This window comes from Carya illinoinensis, chromosome 15 (assembly GCF_018687715.1).
Source record: "Carya illinoinensis cultivar Pawnee chromosome 15, C.illinoinensisPawnee_v1, whole genome shotgun sequence".
Lineage (NCBI taxonomy): Eukaryota > Viridiplantae > Streptophyta > Magnoliopsida > Fagales > Juglandaceae > Carya > Carya illinoinensis.
The window spans coordinates 37,272,519-37,292,712 of record NC_056766.1 but is presented as its reverse complement, the minus strand read 5'-3'; the positions used below and the strand labels follow the sequence as shown (position 1 = coordinate 37,292,712).

General features: G+C 34.2%; 2 protein-coding genes across 2 annotated transcripts; one reads left to right on the top strand and one right to left on the bottom strand.

Moving 5' to 3' along the window:
- Positions 1 to 5,923: 5,923 nt before the first annotated feature.
- LOC122295566 (laccase-1) lies at positions 5,924 to 10,066 on the top strand. The gene is made up of 5 exons (XM_043104644.1): positions 5,924 to 6,240; positions 6,346 to 6,497; positions 7,834 to 8,075; positions 8,517 to 8,645; positions 8,825 to 10,066. Exons 1-5 carry the CDS (start codon positions 6,049 to 6,051, stop codon positions 9,925 to 9,927), a joined length of 1,818 nt encoding a protein of 605 aa, XP_042960578.1. The 5' UTR covers positions 5,924 to 6,048; the 3' UTR covers positions 9,928 to 10,066.
- A 2,193-nt stretch (positions 10,067 to 12,259) lies between these two features.
- Positions 12,260 to 12,604, bottom strand: LOC122296898 (uncharacterized mitochondrial protein AtMg00820-like). The gene has a single exon (XM_043106695.1). It carries the CDS (start codon positions 12,602 to 12,604, stop codon positions 12,260 to 12,262), a length of 345 nt encoding a protein of 114 aa, XP_042962629.1.
- Between the last annotated feature and the right edge of the window lie 7,590 nt (positions 12,605 to 20,194).

The window sequence follows — 20,194 nt, the reverse complement described above, 5'->3', positions numbered from 1 at the left end:
TTGGTAATAGACTGCATTACTTCAGTCAGTTACTTAATAATTATGAATGGTCAATATGGAAGTTCTTTTAAACCCGAAAGAAGGATTAGGCAAGGAGATCCATTATCTTCTTACCTATTCCTCTTATGTGCAGAAGGACTTAGTGCATTGTTAACATAAGTAGAAACAAAATGAGAGATTAATGGTGTTGCAGCTTGTAGAGGGGGTGTGAGGGTTAGTCACTTACTTTTTGCTGATGATAGTTTGTTGTTCTATCGAGCAACAGTTGATGAATGGCTACGGATACAAGGCTTGTTGAATATCTATGAGAAGGCCTCTGGACAGGATTTGAATAAAGAGAAAACTGCTATTTTTTTCAGTTCAAATACTAGTGCTGTTAGAATGGCTGAATTAGTTAATGCAGTTGGTGTTTCAGCAAGTAATAGTTATAATAAGTATTTGGCCTTCCAACCATGGTTGGTAGATCTAAGTATCATTCTTTTAGAGCTATCAAAAAGAAGATATGGACTAAGATTTCAAACTGGAAGAATGATTTTTTATCTGAGGCTGAAAAAGAAGTCATGTTAAAAGTTGTGATCCAAGTTGTCCCAACATACACGATGAGTGTGTTCAAGTTGCTAAAGAGATTGCTTAAGAAGATAAATTCAATGATGGAAAATTTTTGGTGGGGAAATTGTTATAATCAAAATAAGATCCATTGGAAGAACTGGAAGAGCATGGGGAAATCTAAGAAGGATAAGGGGTTGGGCTTTAAGAACTTATAATTTTTCAATTGTGCTATATTGGCAAAGCAAGTATGGAGGGTGTTGAATAATCCAAGTTTTTTTGTTGCAACAATTCTTACGCAGAAGTATTTTAGGAATGGAAATGTATTTAAGGCAAAGAAGTGTAATAATTCTTCAATGATTTGGCAAAGTTTATGGTCCTCAATTCCTTTACTAAAAGTTGGTTGCCTTTGGAGAGTTGGTGATGTGATTAATTTTAGCATATGGCATGATAAGTGGATTCCTAGAGAGGCTCCTAGTAAGATACAATCTCCTATACAAGTGTTGGATAATGATGCTACTGTTTCAGAATTGATTAATAAAGCGGAGGGTTGCTAGAAGAAGGAAGTCTTATCTCAGATTTTTTAAATGGAGGAGGTGGAACTAATTTGTAAGATTCCACTAAGTAAAAGAAATTCTTAAGATAAATTGACATGGGGTTATTCTGCAAATGGCTCTTTTAGTGTCAGAAGTGCTTATTATTTATAACAAACTCTTACAAGACAAATGGAAGGAGAATGCTCAAGTGTATCGGTAGGGGTGATAAATTGGCAGCAGATGTGGAATTCAATTTTGCCTATGAAGATTAAACTTTTTGTGTGGAAGGTTGTACATGATATTCTACCTACTTCACAAAATTTGGTACAAGAAGAGTAACTGAGTCTGATGTATGTGGGATATGTAAAATAGAGACTAAATCAGTGTTGCATGTTTTGTGGACGTGTCCTACTACAAATGATATATGGGCTATTTCTTAATTTCCAATACAGAAATGGCTTACCACATTCCCAGAATTTTCTATGTTATGGTCACATATGTCCACTAAGCTATCTGTGGATGATGTTCAGTTGTCTTGTTTCATCTTAAGGAGGATATGGATTAGAAGAAACTATGTAGTTCATGGGAAAGATCTTGAGAGTCCTCAACAGGTGGTAATGGTAGCTGCAGCAGATAGGGATTCTTTTGTGATATCACTAGCTCGAGAAGATACAAGTGCTATTCTTAATGCAGTTGACACAAGTGAGATAAGGTGGAAGAAACCAAGTCATCAATGGATAAAAGCCAATTGGGATGCCTCTATGTGTACAAGATAGAATAAAGTAGGCCTGGGTATTATTTTCAGGGCTGAATATGGGGAAGTTATGGCATGCGTTTGTGCACAAATTAGGCCTTATGCTATCATTGCAGAAGGGATGACTTTGTGAAAGGCATTGGAAGTATGAGCTGGGTTTTGTCAGGGTAGTGTTTGAAGGTGATTTATAGATTATTGTGAAGGTTGCAACTAGTGAAGAGGATGTATGTATTGACTATGGACCTGTCATCCATGATGGTAGAGTTATGCTTTCGGAAAAACCAAGTTGGCAAATGGGTTTTGTTTACTGTGAAGCTAATGGTGTTGCTCATCAGTTAGCTAAACATGCTCTAATTTTTGAAAATGAGCAAATTTAGATAGAGGATGGCCCAATACAGATTATGTCTACTGTTATGTGTGAACAATTTATGTAATGGTGATAGAATTTTCTGTCTTTGCATTCTTCATCAATAGAAATGATATTGTTTCAAAAAAATAAAAATCAACTCATATATTTAAGGTGTCTCAATAACTATATTGAGAAATAATCAAAACAAAACAATTTAATTGAATTGAAGTCCATTTGAGAGTTTTAAGAAATGTAAATAAGAAATATTGTTCCATAATATACACTAATTCTTTTCATTTTTTGTATATATTTTATGAAAGTAAATATTGTACGTTAAATGTCTTGGAGTTTTTAGCAATTGATCAAATACATGAAGAAGAATTATAATTTTGTTGGGGCCAAATTGTTTTTCAATTATATATACAATAAACTATATGTAAAAACATAGCTAGTTAGTTTTAATTAAATATTTAAAAACCAAGGGGCATAGCCTCTACCACTACCAGCACTGCCTTGATTATGTCTCTAATTAGGTGGTTAATACTTATTATTGAGAAATGATAGTTGCAATCGTGAGTGTATAAATACTGTATAATTATTTATAAAAAATGAATAAATACGAGACTCATATAAAAAAAATTAATTTTTTAATAATAGACCTAACTATTTTTTACAATAACTACACGTCGCTTGTACAATCTATGACTGTATGTAACATTATTTATAATAAAAATTACTTACAAAAGTGTTTTTTTTCCTGTTATATACCTACAAAATTGTCTTGTACTCAGCAAATAATTAGCAAAATTATATACAGAATTTAAGAAAAATCCATCCTTCTATCAGAAAACACAAAAAGATAATCTACTGCACACTAAAATAAGTTCATATTGAAGAACATTTTAATCCGTTCATAAATTATGAAAAAAGTTGCATTATTTCCAAGTCTGATTTGTACCTCACCACTAATGATAAGATCGATAATATTAATAATTAAAAACAATGCATTTTTTTTTTTTTTATAGAAATTGATATGACTGCATCCACGTCAACAATATAGTTTATGAGCTTTGCTAGACGTAGTCGATAAATGCAGTTGGCATGTAGTCAGCTGTACGGAATAAATAAAAAAAATATAAAAATATTTTTTTTTTCATGGTTGTACAAAATGAATAAAAAAAAGTTATAAAAATAATTTTTTTTTTTCATATAGGTCCCATATTAATTTATTTTTTTTAAAGCGACTGCACGCCGACTGCATTTACCGACTGCACAAATCATTTCTCATAGTTTATTTATGGGTATCAGGAACGTAGTTTGTGTTAATAAAACAACTTACAAATATATTTATTCTTAAAAATAGAGTGCTGGAGTATCACTTCTTTACTTAATATTTATAATTATAGGGTGTATATATATTACGTAATTTTTTTAAAAAAATAAAAAAATATGAAATTCATATAAACAATTAATTTTTAATAATAAATTAATTCATTTTTTTTTTCAAAAGAATTATATGATATTTATGCCTTTCATGACTGTATTTAATATTAATATTATATATATATAGCTCTATATGTATACCCTTATAATTATGCCAATGGTACAGTTACCCATGAACTTTCTGCCATCAAGAATTATAAAAATAAAAAAGAAATGATATTTATAATTGTGGTTGTACAAATATCGTATAATTTAAAAAAAAAATAAATTAATATAAAATTTACATAAAAAAATTAATTTTTTAATTATAAACTTTATTATTTTTTAAAATAATTATGTAATATTTACCTACTTTACAATTATATATAGTATTACTAAAATATATATATATATATATATCTGCTTTTTACGCAGAAGGCGTTCTCCTTTCCCCATCTCTGGCGGTTGGAGACATGACATGCACCAAAGATAATCATTTACAGAAAAAGGAAAAAATAAAGTGAAGGTTTTAGTTGGTAAGTTCGTCGACTCATCTAACTTGAGCACCGGTAGTGGTCGATTCAACCAATTTAAAATTTAGCCGAGATTTATGCCGGATTAATTACATAAAATTAAAAAATTTATCTCATCTCATCTCAACTCATTATTATAATTTTTTAAATTTTTTATATAAAATATAATAAATAACTTTATTTTTTTAAATCTCAATATAAAATTAATATTACAAAATTATATTATAATAATATTTTATTTATTACTATTTAAAACATCTCATCTCATCTCATCTGATCTGTGTAATCAAACGGGACCAAGTAGTGCAATAAATTATTATATTAGACTTAACAAATGAACAATAATTATAATTTAAAGCTATTTCACTGCCAAATTTAATTAAGCTGGTTAAATATTATTTTTAAAATAAAATAATTCATTTTCCCACTACTTTGATCTTAGCGTAAGAAGAAATTTGTTGTTGTTGTAGTTAAGCTTTAATTTCATTGGTGGCCAAACAGGAATCAAAATGAAATTGGGTTTGAATATATTGTGTAAATTGTGATTTGAAAAAAGTTCAAAAATTTTTGTGATTTAAAAAAAATGTTAATTTGGAAAATTTTGAAAAAAGTTAGAAAATTAATGTGTATTTTTTTAATAATGAATAAATATTTAAATTATAATTAAAATTAAAATAAATGAAAAAAATCTAAATCAATATTTTAATAGAATAGTGATAAATTTGTTGAATCTATTATTTGATGTTATGAAAAATGCTAGTTAAAATCTGTAAAAATAAATTTTCTAGTTAAAATTTGGCCAAATTTTATTAAGGCCACTGCTAGTGCACATACCTTGAGAATAATACTCTCTTTCGTGTGTGCATCAGGTTGGCTCCCAAATCATTTGAAAGAATTACTTTATATATTACATTTTATGAAATTACTACTTATTTCAAAAGTTTAAATTGATAGGAAGATGTAAATTTGATTATTTATTTAATATCTTAACACCCCCTCATGTATGGGTTAGACTCTCCCTCAATGGGTGACCTAACACGTGAAATATTTAATTAAATGAAATAAAGTGTAGAGTCAGGATTTGAATTCAGGACCTTTACTCTAATACTATATGAAATTACTATTTGTCCTAAAAATTTAAACTGAAGAGGTAGATTTTATTATTTATTTTCTATCTTTAACGCACTCATATATTGCTATTATTTTAGTATGTTGATACATTGTTTTCATTAGAGATATAATTTATAGAATTGTAGAGTGTACGAGTTCTACAGTTCTTTTAAAATAATTGATAAATCTGAGACTCGCTAGAAAAACCAACTTTTCAAGAAGAGTGCATGAGAACGCGCCTTAAGACTGTACTATATAGTATCTTTTCGTCCAAACTAGCTACTAAGAATTTGTGTTGTTTCTGGTAAGCAAAGATGCTCTGTTTCTGGTGAGCAAAGATATTCAATGAGTCCAGCTTTGTCTGGTATAGACCCTTGAAAAGTCCACCAAATCTCTGAACCCCAAGTTAACTCATATAATTAAGAACCCAAAACAAGAGCAGTACATGACGAGATGAGTAGATGAGAGAGAAGGCAAATCAATAAATATTTGCTTCAAAATTATATTTATAATGCACGCATGGCTTGGAGATGAAAGCTCCCTATGTATTGTTCTCTGAAAAACCCTTTCTTAATTATGCATGTCGTTATGCATATATATATATATATATATACGTATATAGCAGCCAAGGCTTCTAACAAAAAGGAACTGATTTAGATGAATGGTCATTTGACATATTCATTGTCCCTCTTCCATCCCCATCACACCTACTCCCTGTAACTCTCATAGGATTTTTACAAGTGGGGCAACGTGCATGAGATTCCTGACGTAAAACTTGTAATATACATATATATATGTATGTGTATATATATGTATGTATGTATGAGCAGCAATTTATTCCTGAGTACTGCTGCAATATTGGTGCTGAAAATGGAGGGCTTGTGCCAACATTACAGGTTCTTCTTCGCAGTAACACTTCAAGTACTGTTACTGGCAAGGCTTCTTCAGTTATCTTATTCTTCTACAACCACTCAGAGCTTTCATTTTAATGTAAGCTAAGATCAGAAACTTTCTGTGTTTCACCCTCTTCTTGAAAAGAAAGTGATTCAAACATTGTGATTCTTCTTCTTCTTCATTTTCTCTATTTCCAAACAGGTTGAGTGGAAGAAGGTGAGGCGTTTGTGCCACACAAAGCCGCTTCTAACGGTGAATGGGGAGTATCCAGGGCCGACCATTTCTGTTCATGAAGGCGACAATGTAGAAATAAAAGTCACTAATAGCATGGCCATGAACACCACCATCCATTGGTAAGCATATATGCTCCCACCCTCAGTGAACAGTCTGTAATGAAAATCTTAGAAATACTTGATAAAAAGTTTTTTATAAACGCGTCTTTCTTTCAAACGCAATTATAAATTATAATTACAAGTTGGCCACTTGCTAAGTCTTGCCCGATAACCAATGTACAGGATATATTCGCAACGACTTACAAGTAAAATACATTTTTTAAACCTTAAGATTAAGAATTCTAAAAGATTCTTTTCAGAAGGGAAATAATCATCTAATATATATTCAGCACGTATCTTCATGTTTAATTAATATGCTCTAAGCATATCATATATTTCCATAATGAACTAATAGATACAAAGGACACGAGGGTGGAGAGAGAGAGAGAGAGAGAGAGAGAGAGAGAGATTTTATATTAATGAGCCAACCAACAAACCCAAAAATTTTAAGAGCAGAATTAAAAATAGAGTACGGATAGTACTATATAAGGATTAATGCTCGTTTGGTTATGTTGTTTAAATGAGATGTGATGAGATGAGATGATATGAGATATTTTGAATAGTAGTAAAATTTTTAAATTAAGATAAGATGAAATAATTTATAAAAAAAATGTGTTTAAATAATAAAATGAGAAATTTTTATTTTTTAAGATTTAAAAAAGGTGTGAGTCCCATATTTTGGTGCTTTTAAAGAGTACCCAAATTCTTGAAGTCTTGTACTGTTTACGTACTATTTATATAATGTTTCCGTCAGTTTTGTATTGTACATTTACTGTGTTGCACCGTTTATATAGTTTTGTACTGTTCATATACTGTAACATTTAGATAGACAAAACTCTGGTCCGTACAACCCAGATGAGATGCTTTGGGTATCCAAACCAGCCTAATTAAAAACCTCATCTAGCACCATAATTGTTCATATCTACTGCGATAATAATAACAATAAAGGGATATTAACTGTATGGAAGGTCTTGCAGCTAGTATTTATTTGAGGAGGCTTCAAGCAGGATGGTTGTACTTCAAGTAGTTGTCAGCTTTTTGCCAATTATATATAATAATATATATACATATGTGTGTGTATACACCTTGTTGATCTATACATATTTTACAATTTAGAGATAAATACTCTCAACATGTTGTTCATATTGTATTAAAGCTGGCCCTGAGCAAAGTGGACCCCAATATTTAGTACAGTGGGACTCACATGTTATGTTTATCTTTCTCAGAATAATAGAAATTAAAAAAAAGAAAAAAGAAAAAAGGTTGTAGGAAATCCTAATTCTATATATTCTGACCACCGTGAGAAACTAGCTGTCTTGAATTTTACCTGACTGATGTGTTTTGTTGCTCATTATAGGCATGGAATAAGGCAACTAAGAACAGGATGGGCAGATGGACCAGCTTACATTACACAATGCCCTATAAGAGGAGGGCAGTCCTACACATACAAGTTCACTGTGATCGACCAAAGAGGCACCCTCCTATGGCATGCACATTATGGTTGGCAACGTTCTTCAGTGCATGGCTCCTTCATAATCCACCCTCGCATGCCATATCCATTTTCAGTTCCAATCCAATCTGAAGTGCCCATTATATTAGGTGACAATCCCAATTAGACCATTTTCCTGGCCTTTTAATTAACTTCTTTTTTGTTCTATTTTTCGTTTTCGGATTTCAGGGTTTTTATTAGGTAATCAAGAAGTTTTATTCATAAGATGATGGCAACAGGCATAGCTTAAGTATATAAGACGAATATACAAGTAAATACCTAACAAGGATTTTGTTTTCAGATTTCTTTGATTGGATGAAATTGAAAGACTATTAACATAAATGGTCAAACAGCAAGTGGCAACTAGTTGTTGTTGGACTCACTCTCTTTTTTTATTGGCAATGGGTGTCCGAACAAAGTCCCGACCAATTCTGGGGTGCACCGTTTAGAATCACTTTGCTTCTCTACTGTAAATGATATATTGTTGTATCTTCTTGAACATTGTCTTCTTGTTTATTCTGTCCATGACAAGTTTATGGGTTTGAATACAGGTGAATGGTGGAATGCAGAGGTAGCTGCAGTGGAAAATGAGATGATGTTGTATGGAGGTGGGCCTAATAGTTCAGATGCTTATACCATAAATGGCTTGCCAGGACCACTCTATCCTTGCTCCAATAAAGGTGAGTTTAGTGTTGCTGAAGTATTGCCAACCTGAATTGTAAAGAATATCAATACTTTTGGTTCCCATAAAGATCAAAAGGCTTGAAGTGCCCGTAATAATGCTGAAGAAAGGTATGCCTAAGAGAAAAGATGGACATACCTACATATATACATTACAATGTTATGTTAAAATGTGCAGATACTTACATCCAGACAGTGGAACATGGCAAAACCTACATGCTTAGAATCATTAATGCAGCACTCAACAATGAGCTCTTCTTTGCCATTGCTAAACACGCATTGATAGTTGTTGAAGTTGATGCAGTTTACACAAGACCTTTCACAACTACAGCAATTATGGTTGCTCCTGGACAAACTACCAATGTTTTGTTCACTGCAAATCAAATTCCAGACTCCTCAGGCATGTTTGTCATGGCAGTCACTCCTTATATAACTACCATTTTTCCCTTCAATAACTCTACTTCAATTGGCTTTTTAAAGTACAGTAATTTTAGGAAAGAAACAAGTGAGACCCCTTTTTTGCCAAGGAGTTCTGCATTTCATAACCTTCCTGAAATGAGAGATACTGCCTTTGCTACAAGATTTTCTAAAAAACTCTGCAGCCTTGCATCTACTGAGTATCCTTGTCATGTTCCCAAAAAGATTGATAAGCGAGTTATAACAACCGTAAGCCTTAATCTTCAAGACTGTCCTGCAAACAAAACTTGCAAGGGCTATGAAGATAAGAGATTCTTTGCTTCCATGAATAATCAATCCTTTGTTCGGCCTTTGAAGTCGATATTGGAATACCATTACAAGAACTCCACCGCATTCTCTTTAGATTTCCCGGAAAAGCCACCTAATGCTTTTGATTATACCGGAGTGGACCCAGTGAAGGAAAACATGAACACCGAGTTTGGTACAAGGCTTTTGATATTGCCATACGGCACAAAAATAGAAATTGTGCTGCAGGGTACAGGCTTTCTTAACGTGGAGAACCATCCAATTCATGTCCATGGTCACAACTTCTTCATTGTTGGCAGTGGATTTGGAAATTTCGATGCTATAAAGGATACCAAAAACTACAACCTTGTCAATCCTGCAGAAAGGAATACAGTGGCAGTTCCAGCTGGAGGATGGGCTGCAATTAGATTCAATGCAGACAACCCGGGAGTATGGTTCATTCATTGTCATCTTGAGGAACATACTTCCTGGGGTCTAGCCATGGCTTTCATTGTAAAAAACGGCCCAGAACAGTCTCAGAGCTTGCTTCCTCCACCTGAGGATCTTCCCTCCTGTTAAAATTTCAGGAACCATTTCTCTGGGAATCAGATGCAAATACTGGTTGACTAAGCTTACAGTTTCTCTCGAATTACTAGGAATCAGTATGCGTATTATAAAAGCGTCTGTCAATCTATACTTGATTGAAGATTGATATCAAGTCTGAGCTTTTGGATGTCATATCTTGTGGAATCTTATAGTTTTAGACCCTTTTACTCCCTACGCTTTCAACCCTGAATCAGCTTTCCTTTAGTATCTGAGACCTAGCAAAGCATAGCAAAAGTGAAAACAAAGACGCGAAGAAAACAACACGTTTCAACGCACGTTCTGTGAACACTCTTTCACCGCGAAGAAAACAACAAAGATGCGACCCCTACATTTTCAACGCACGTTCTATGAACACCCGTGTGTGTATTAGCATTTACACCAGTTTTGAGTGATGTCAGTGATGACCTTTCGTAAAAAAATTGGACTCTCCAAGAAAAAATGAAATTTTCGAACATTTTCACGATGAACCTCACTTCTATATAAAAGACCGATCAACACGAGATTTGAGTTTGTATGTAGAAAAATAAAACTCAGCAAACATGTTTCAATGGAAACTTTCCTCGCCCGTATTCGTGTACAGAGAACTGATTTATACAAACCCTCCATGTCTAGTTTTACAGAATTTACAGCTGTGTCTAACTTAAGGAAATTATTGAAGCTGCTGCACATTGATGCTGATGCAGTTTTTCAATAAACTCTATTTTTAGCCTTTTGTTATTTTTAGCCAACTCAGTTAATGTTTTCCTTTGAACTATCTGTCATTAGTTGCTGATTGTTTCAAGATCGCTTATAAGTTGTATTTGGTTTATGGCATACGCAGAACATATTTAGAATCAATCAAACAAGTGTTGGTTGAAGTTCTCCTCTGTTTTTTTACGGTGTTCTGTTTTCACAAAACCAACAGAAATATACAACTGTTATGGCTAGTATCTTGCCACACATAATTACAGAAAATTACAGCATGATTCTAGGCAAAGATATCCGCAAGAATTGAAGCTAGGAATCTGTTTGGTTGACTCGTGCTTGATTTATGGAATCTGCCTTAATATGTCCCATCAAAATTGGGCTTCCATCAGCAAGGTCAATTTTGTCTCTAAGAAATTCAGTTCTTCGGCTTGGCAAGTTGGTCCTAAGTGTGAACATGTCTGACTTGAAGGGCTCCACGTTGAACTAGGTCACGTACAAAATGAAGGTCAATTTGAATGTGTTTCATCCTGGAATGTTGAACTGGATTGAAGCTAAGATGAGTAGCTCTAAGATTGTCACACAGCAAAGAGGGAGAGGACTTTAAGTTGAACCCAAGCTCTTGAAGAAAAGCATGTAGCCAGACAGTTTTTGATGCTGCATCGGCAAGGGCCTTGTACTTGGCCTCTGTTGATGATCTTGCAACTATACGTTGTTTCTTTGAGCTCCATGATATAAGACTCGAACCAAGATAGCTGATATAGGCTGATGTGAAAGTTCGATCATCAAGGTTTCCAGCCTAGTTGGCCTCGGAGTATGTTGTGAGAGTGGAATGGGCATTTTGAGTAAGCTTAATACCATGAAATATGGTATGCTTCATGTAACAGAGAAGTCGTTTTGTTGTTGTCCAGTGTGTTGCAGTGGGCTTGTGCATGAACTGAGACAACTTATTGATAGCAAAGGAGATGTTTGGGCAAGTCACTGAGAGATATTACAAACTGCTAAGAATTCTTTGAAATTCACTACTGTCAACTAAGACTATACCATCATTTAGTTTGAGAGTTGTGCTTGTTGATAAAGGAGTGGAAACATCTTTGGCACCAAGCATGTTTGTATTAGACAATAGACCACGAACATATTTATGTTGTGAAAGAAAAAGTCCATCACGAGTGGGTATCACTTCCACTCCCAAAAAGAAATTTAAATTTCCCATATCCTTCAATGAAAATTTAGCACCAACCTTCTCAATAATGGAACTGACAAAAGTTGAGTTATTTCCTGTAATTACGAGATCATCAACATATACCAGGAAATAGCAAACCATAGACTCATGGTTATATATAAACAGCGAAGACTCAGCTTTGGAGTTGTGAAACCCAAGCTAAATGAGAGCATTTTTCAAAGCTGAGTACCATGCCCTAGAAGCCTGTTTAAACCCATAGATGACCTTACATAATCTTCATACATGATCAGGTTTGATCAAATCTTTAAAGCCAGGAGGTTGCATCATAAAAACAGTTTCAGTAATTTTTCCATGCAAGAATGCATTACTAATGTCCATTTGCCACAAAACCCAGCCATTCAAGATAACAATTGTTAAAGTAGTCCTAATCCTAGCTGGTTAAACTATTGGACTGAATGTCTCCTTATTATCAACACTAGGACGTTGATTGTACCCTTTAGCCATAAGTCTAGCTTTAAATCGATCCACAGACCCATCAGATTTACACTTCACTCTAAATACCCATTTACAGCCCAATGAGTTGTAGTGGGGTGAAGGAGGAACCAATTCCCATTTCCCATGCTGCATGAGGGCTGTGAGCTCATGGGAAATAGCATCATGCCAGTGAGGTTCAGAGATAGCTTGGCTCACACATGTTGGTTCTATCGTCTCCGGTAGAGGATGTTTCGTAACAGAGTGAAGTTGTTTTGGTTTGTATATTTGGTTCATGGAGCGGGTGGTCATATTGTGGGCGAGTGGATTTGAGGATGACTGGCTTATGGTTGAATCCTATTGGGCACTTTTAGCGACTTGGTTAGGGCAAGTATGTGAGGAAGGTTCAGTGCAGGTATTGGGCAGTTGGGTAGGATTTTGAGACAAAGTAAAGGAATTAGGGTTTGGGAGAATGAAATTCACATGTTGAGAATCCAAACTAACTTGAGCATGTAAAAGATGAGAAGTAGAGATACAGGGATTACTTGGAGCTGCAGTGATGTTGGTATGAACACCATTTGAAGGCACTGGTGGCGAGGAGAGCTTTGTTTGTAGCACGGGAATGGAAGCAGAGACTGAAACCATTTTGGAATGAGAATGAGGGTCAGGTCGTGAAGAGGATGATCTACATTCTAAAAATGGGCTTTGGGCTTTTCGTAAAAAAGGACATGCTGTGAGAGATAAAGTCGTTAATTTGTTGGGTCCAAGCATTTATAAGCATTTTGAGTTAAAAAGTAGCCTAGAAAAACACATGGTATGAATTTGGGCTCCATCTTATATTTGTTTTAAGGCTTGGTGAGGGGATAGCAAAAACACCCAATTTTTTTTATTTTGAGGTATTTGGGTTGTTGTCCAAAGAGGGCTTGGTAAGGTGATTTATTTAGGAACAACGAGGTAGTTTGTGGTTTATGAGGTATGTGGCCGTTTGAAATGCATGGGGCCAATATGAAAGAGGTAAAAAAGCATCATGAAGTAAGGTGAGTCCGGTTTTGACAAGATGACGGTGACAATGTTCAGAGATATCATTTTGTTGAGGTGTGTGAGGAGCGGTGGTGTAATAACTTATACCATGAAGAGATAAAAAAATATTTTAGACTCACAAATTCACCACTATTATTTGAGTATAAAGATTTAATTTTGCATTGAAAATGATTTTCAACAATATTTTTGAATTGTGGAAAAATGGTAGAGACACTGGATTTTGTCACCATAGGATATAACCACATGTATTTTGTGTGATGGTCAATAAAGACAAGATAATAACGACAGCCATCTAGTCCAACACAGTGAGCAGGGGCCTTATACATTAGTATAAATCAATTCAAGAGAAGCCTTGCTCATAAGACTATTGGAACGAAATGGTTGTTGATGTGCTTTATTGACTGAACATGAGGTACATAAGAAAGACTTTATTTGATGCAATTGGAAGTGAAAAATTGCAAATAACAATGTGAACAAGTTTGAAAGACGGATGTCCAAGTCACTTGTGCCATCCATCAAGTGAAGTCTTTTCATGCACATAAGCAACCAAGTTGGAGGAAGGAGCCACCAATGATTCCGAAAAGATGTAGCCACCATTTTCACATGCACCTCTTAGTATGATCACCCCTGATATCTTGTCCTTCATAAGAAAATAAGAAGGATGAAATTCAATAAATACATTGTTTTGAAATGTAAAATGATGAACATATATGAGATTTTTGTGAAGACTTGGTACACAAAGTGTATCACTAAGGATAAATTTTTTTTTGGGTGATTTTAAAGTTAAAGAACCAATGTGTAAGATAGCCAAACGTAAACCATCACTAATCACAACTTCATTATTGCCATCCTATTATATATTAATGGATAAATTTGTGAGATCACTAGTGATATTATAGGACACAACGGAATTGATTAGCCATTTAGTATCCTTTGCACTAGAAGTGGAGGTGTAGTTTGCAGTGACTTCTGTGGAGTGCAGTTGAGAGTAGGACTTGGCCGTATGTTTGGTCACAAAATTGACATTTGGGCTGATACCTCTTTTGATTAGAGTTGGGCTAGCTTGAGGAATTGTTTGGACCCTTTGCATCCTTGTTGGGGGCCTAATTGTGCTGGGTTCCAGACGATTTAGAGGAGTTCCTCGTGTAAGACCCTCCATTGGAGGTGTTCTTTCGGTTGCTGTAATTTGCCGAAGCAACGAACTGCCAGGTAGTCGTTTCTAGTCATGGTAGATAGCTGTCGTGCCCTACCAGAAGATCATGGAACTCTTCAAATGCCAAAGATTTCTCCCTTGCACGGACTTGCTCAACAATCTCCTTGAAATCAAAGCCTAAACCATTAAGAATGTAAAGAGTTAGGTCATCATTGGAGATGGGATGATTGATGAGAGCAATCTCATCAGCCAGTGCCTTAACAGCATGAAGATAGTCAGGAACCGAACAGTTCCCATGCTGAATCAAGGTAATTTCTTCCTTGAGTTGCATAGCTTGCATTCGAGATCGGCTAGCATACATATGATTTAATTTTTTCCATGCCTTATGGGATGTCTTAGCAGTAGCTATAAGAGGGGTAATTATGGTGGATGTGGAGGTGAGAATAGTACTAAGAATAAGCCTGTCCTGCCTAACTCAGTGGGTGGTTTGTAAGGTAGAGGTTGGAGTGCCATCAGATGATGGACACACCAAAAGGCCAGTAACATAATCCAGCAAGTCGTATCTAATTAGAAGAGCTTCAAATTGGGCACGCCATTGTAGGAAAGTGGAAGGGGTTAATTTCTTATTGATTTGGACAATGATGTTGAGAGCAACCAGTGATGTTGCAGTTAGAGAGGGAGGTTGAGCATTTAGGGTTGGGGAAGAAGACATCTCTAGTAAATGGATCATTGACTCGTGAGAGTTTTGCTCTCCTGATACCATAAAGAAAAATAAAACTCAACAAATATGTTTCAATGGAAACTTTCCTCACATGTATTCATGTATAGAGAATTGATTTATACAAACGCTCCATGTCTAGTTTTAAATTTACAGCTGTGTCTAACTTAAGGAAATTTACAACTGTTATGGCTAGTATCTTGCTACACATAATTACAGAAAATTACAGCATGATTCTAGAGAAAGATATCCACAAGAATTGAGGCTAGGAATTTGTTTTGTTGACTTGTGCTCGATTTACAGAATTTGCCTTAATATTGTATACTTGACCTTGTATATATTATTAATCCTAAGTTTTAGATGTACATTGTCGGTCTATTCAAAAGAAATGAAAAGTTTTTGCCTTTATTTTTTTCTTGTTCTCAGAATGCGATTGGAAGAGCATGAGATAATGTCTAGTGTATTTTGATTCAGATTGGAACGAACAACATGGACGTAGAAGACCTTGAGTTTCCTTTGGAACACAATGATGAGCCTCAATATTCAAGAAGGTCGAGATCGACGTAGAGACAAGCTTCTGATTGCAAGTATTATGGTTCATAAGCTAACAATAACCTTTAGTCTGCTTTTTGATGCTTAAGTGATTTTAAATTATCTGAATTGATATGTAAATAATAATATTTTGTAGATCTCCTTGAGATGTATTTAAATGTAAATCAATTGAGATATGTGTTTAAATGTAAATAAATGAAATAAGTTGAGATGAAGTTAACTTTTTTTTATAGAAGGTTGAAAAAGTAATGAATTCTATCAATGATTAGTTTGGAATGAATTGAACCCACTCATAGAACCAAATGCAGCCAAAGCTCTAACCAACAAAAGCAAGAAACTAAAAACTTATTTGCCCTACACATTAATTTGTATTGAAATGCTTTACGTGAAGAACCAAAGAGGATCAAACCATATTGAATGTGTAAATAAGCTTTACACATTAATTTTTAAAATGCCTCTCATATTTTGACGCGGTGAACCAAAAGAGGATCAAACCATGTTTTAAGAGATTATTTTGTATCATTTTTTGGTTTTTAAAAATTGATTTCCTCATGATTATATGTCATCACTGGATGCTCAACAAGAGATGGATGGAAGAAATGAAATGCAAGAGTCGAAAACCTAGATATTTTTTTGTGCAAAATTTTAGAACATAGGAACTAATGATGATAATGAACCACGAAGAAAATAATTCATGTTTCCTAAATTATGGAGATGTTAGGTTTTGGAGGCTAGTTTATTCTTGTGATAACTCGATTTGATGACCTGATTTGACAAGGATTTGTCATGATTTCTTGATGTATTTTTAATGAGACTTGGGCTGATACGTGAGGGTTCGGGGGTGAAGCCTTTGAGTAATTTTTTTGACCCATGTTGTGACTTAATAATCGCTAGACAGAATGTTGGCTAGACATACGTGTGATAGGTTGCTCGAGCGAAGCTTAGGAAGAGAGTTCACTCGACATGTCATTGGAGCAAATATCAGACAGAAAGTTTGCTCAAGACTCACTCTAGCGATTAATGCGATAATTGCATAATTAGGACTTCCGTCGTGTAACCCTATAAATGTGTTTATTATGAATAATATTGTGATATCCCATTTTTACGTATATTTTTAATGAAAGATTATTTAAATTATTATAAATAGTAGTTATCTTGTTTAAATTTAATGTGTTAATCGTTGGATTATTTTATGATTTTTAAGTTGTGAAATTTATTTTAATGTGTTTTCTTATATTAATTATTATTTTACGTTTAAATTGCTCTTTGCTTTAATTTGTTTTATTGTTGGACTTTAATTATTTTAATTTACTAATGTTTAGTTGTAGTGTTTTTACTTGGCATTTATTTATTTTTATTGTACATTTTTATTTCTTAGACCATGATTTTCAAACTGGGCTTATTTTTAATGGGTTGTTCTTTGTTTTTGGATGAAGCCCCTTCCAGTTTTCAGTCCAACTAGTTGCAATGAAGCCTAGCCCCTTTAATTTTCCTATACGACATCGTTTGGTCCATGCCCTTAAGGCTTTGCTTCATCTTTCCCTTCTCCTTTGTTGTGCCGTTCACTCCTCTTCTTCTTCTTCCTTTGTTTTTTGATTTCTTCTTCTTCTTTTGGTTGCTGCAATTCTCTCCCACCATTCTTCAGCTAATAATATATACATTTCACTTCTCTTTGGTTTGGTTTCTATAATTTTTCTTCAAAACTGACTGGTTCTTCTTCTCTCTTTGCATTTTATTTCCTCTGGTTATTTTCTTGCAGGTCAGTTCGAATCCTCATTGCACACCATCTTCCCTCTTCTCCATTTCTTTTGTATCCCTAGTTTGTGTTGTGTTTCCATATGTTTTTTTCCCTTTTCAAGCCCTGTTTTCTCCCTAAGCCATAAGCCTCCATGTTGTTTCTTTCTTTAATTTTTCCTTAGTAATTTCGTAGTTCATGCTTGTGATTTTTTTCCCTTGCATTCTCATTTGTTTTGCCCATTTTCATGCTCTGTTTTGCCCTTTGATGTGCCCTTTTTTGGTCTAAAACCGTGGGCTTCATTTTGTATTCTTGTTGATTTTTGCCTTGCCGTGAACCTCTTTCTTTCCAGCCATCATCTTCTAATTTTATTTTAGTAAATCAGCCCTTTATTTCCATGATAATATCATTTCAAATTTACTTGTTTTCGAAATCCATTTTCAGTCTCAAAAATTGTGATTTTTGGTAATTGTATTTTCGGGTTTGCTTTTGGCATTAAATCATGTGTTCATGCGTTTGATCTTTCAGAATTTGCCTTTAAGCAATGTAAGTCTTTTTCCAAATAACTTTTAAGATTTAAATATATTTTGTATTAACAAATATTTTGTGATCTAGTTGGTTGTGCCGAACGTTGAGTCCAAAGAGTTTGGGGATCGGTTGGATTGGAGGATGAAGTTGTTTGTGAGGTTGCTTGGTATTTTATGCCTTGTGTGGGTTCATGATATACATTGCATAATTACATGCATGTTCATGTGTATAATTGAAAACTGGGTTTTCATGTGGAAAATTATTTTTGGATGCATGTATATCATGACCCAAGTCAAGATGAGGCATTATCTCGGTAGAGCTTCTTAGTGACGTCCCCTTGGTTCTTGTTACGCGACAACGGGATCGAATGAGATGGTAACACTCTCATGCTGATTTCGTGGCCCCTTTGCTGGCGAGAGCTAGAATGACAATGAGATTGGATGGGATGGTAACACTCTCGTGCCGATTTTGTAACCCATTTGCTGGTGGGGGCTAGAGGATGCTTGGTCACGAACGCACTAGGTTTAGTCACGTACGCACTAGGCGCAGAACTGAGCATCGCTCATTATGAAGTCACACGCACGGTCATTACTTGTGGTGTGACGAAAAGAGCTAGAGTGTGTAGATGATCCTTAGGAGAGATTATGGTGCATACGGTAAAATAGATATTTGAGCCATTTTCTAGAAAAATGGTGGTTTCGATAAATGGATATATTTGAACCATTTTCTAGGAAAATTATGGATTTTATACTGATTTTTTGAGAAAATGGTGGAGGTTATTTAATGGACTTGGTTTTTGGGCCAAAATGATATTTTAGCGTGTGTTGGAAATAATTATTTTTGAGAAATGATGACTTTTGGGTCTATGCATATTTCATCATATGCACGTATAATTGTTGTTGCATAAATGTATTTTCATCTCTTGGGCTGTTTAGTTTATTATTTATTGAGATTCACAATCTGACGATATTCAATACCTTGTGGTATTGTTTTATGGAACCGTAAATTTTGATGCAAACGACGAGGTAGAGCCTGAGGATGTAGCTCTGTCAGAGGAGTGATCGGGGATCAGTTTCACGTATATCGGGATTTATTTCCCTATTTTGGTTATTGTATTTTGGCTTTATTATGTTTTTATTGGATAACTATATTATTTTTTGAAACGTTTGTATTTAAGTGAATTTGTACTTAACAATTTTAGTATTTAGATGATTGACTTTAATGTATCTGTTGCATCTTTTGTTTTATACGTGTTACATATGCACATACTTAACACTTATCGTTGGGATACGTGACCCATGTTGTCATCATGCCAACACCTCAATTTCTACGTGTTCGTATATGGGGGTTGGGAGCGTCACAAATATGGTCATCTGGAACACTATATTTTGCCTCAAAGTGTGTTTTGTCATTCCTCGAGCTAATAAAATCCTTTGCAACTCTGTGAATATAGACATGTTGCCGAACCATGTAAATCTTTATGTCATGTAATTGATGTCTTATTTTAATTTACTTTCCTCGTATCGTTTTCACAAGAAGAGATGCCATATTGGGTTCTATCAATATGGAATATTGGTTAGATTTAAATAATGAGTTGAGATGAAAAGTGAAAGTTGAATAAAATATTATTAGAATATTATTTTTTAATATTATCATTATTTTGATATTTGAAAAAGTTAAAGTGTTTATTATATTTTGTGTAAAAATTTAAAAAAATTATAATAATTAAGTAATATGAGATAAAATGAGATGAGTTGAGATTAACTCTGAATTCAAACGGGACAGGGACAGTGATTTCAACTGCTTAAAAGTTAGTTTATAAAATACTTCAAAAATGACCTTTTTTATGCTAGCTGATATGCCAATCTTCTATTTAGCAATAATGTATCGGAAGAGTCAACAGCCAAGCTTATAAATAACTTTTTTCTTCAATATATTGCATCTTTGAATTGGGTTGAATGTTTTTAACAAGTACATGGCATATGCATCCTTTCAAAATTTTTATAGGAATTCATAATTATTCATAATTGGGTATGCTTCTTTCTGCCGTCTTCCATTCCCTAAGCTGTTCCCCCTCCGTATTTCTAGTTCTTGGTAACTAAAATTTCAGCAAAACTAATGCACTCCCATCGCAGATTTTTGTTTTTTTAACGCATTGAAAGCTGAAAATTAGAT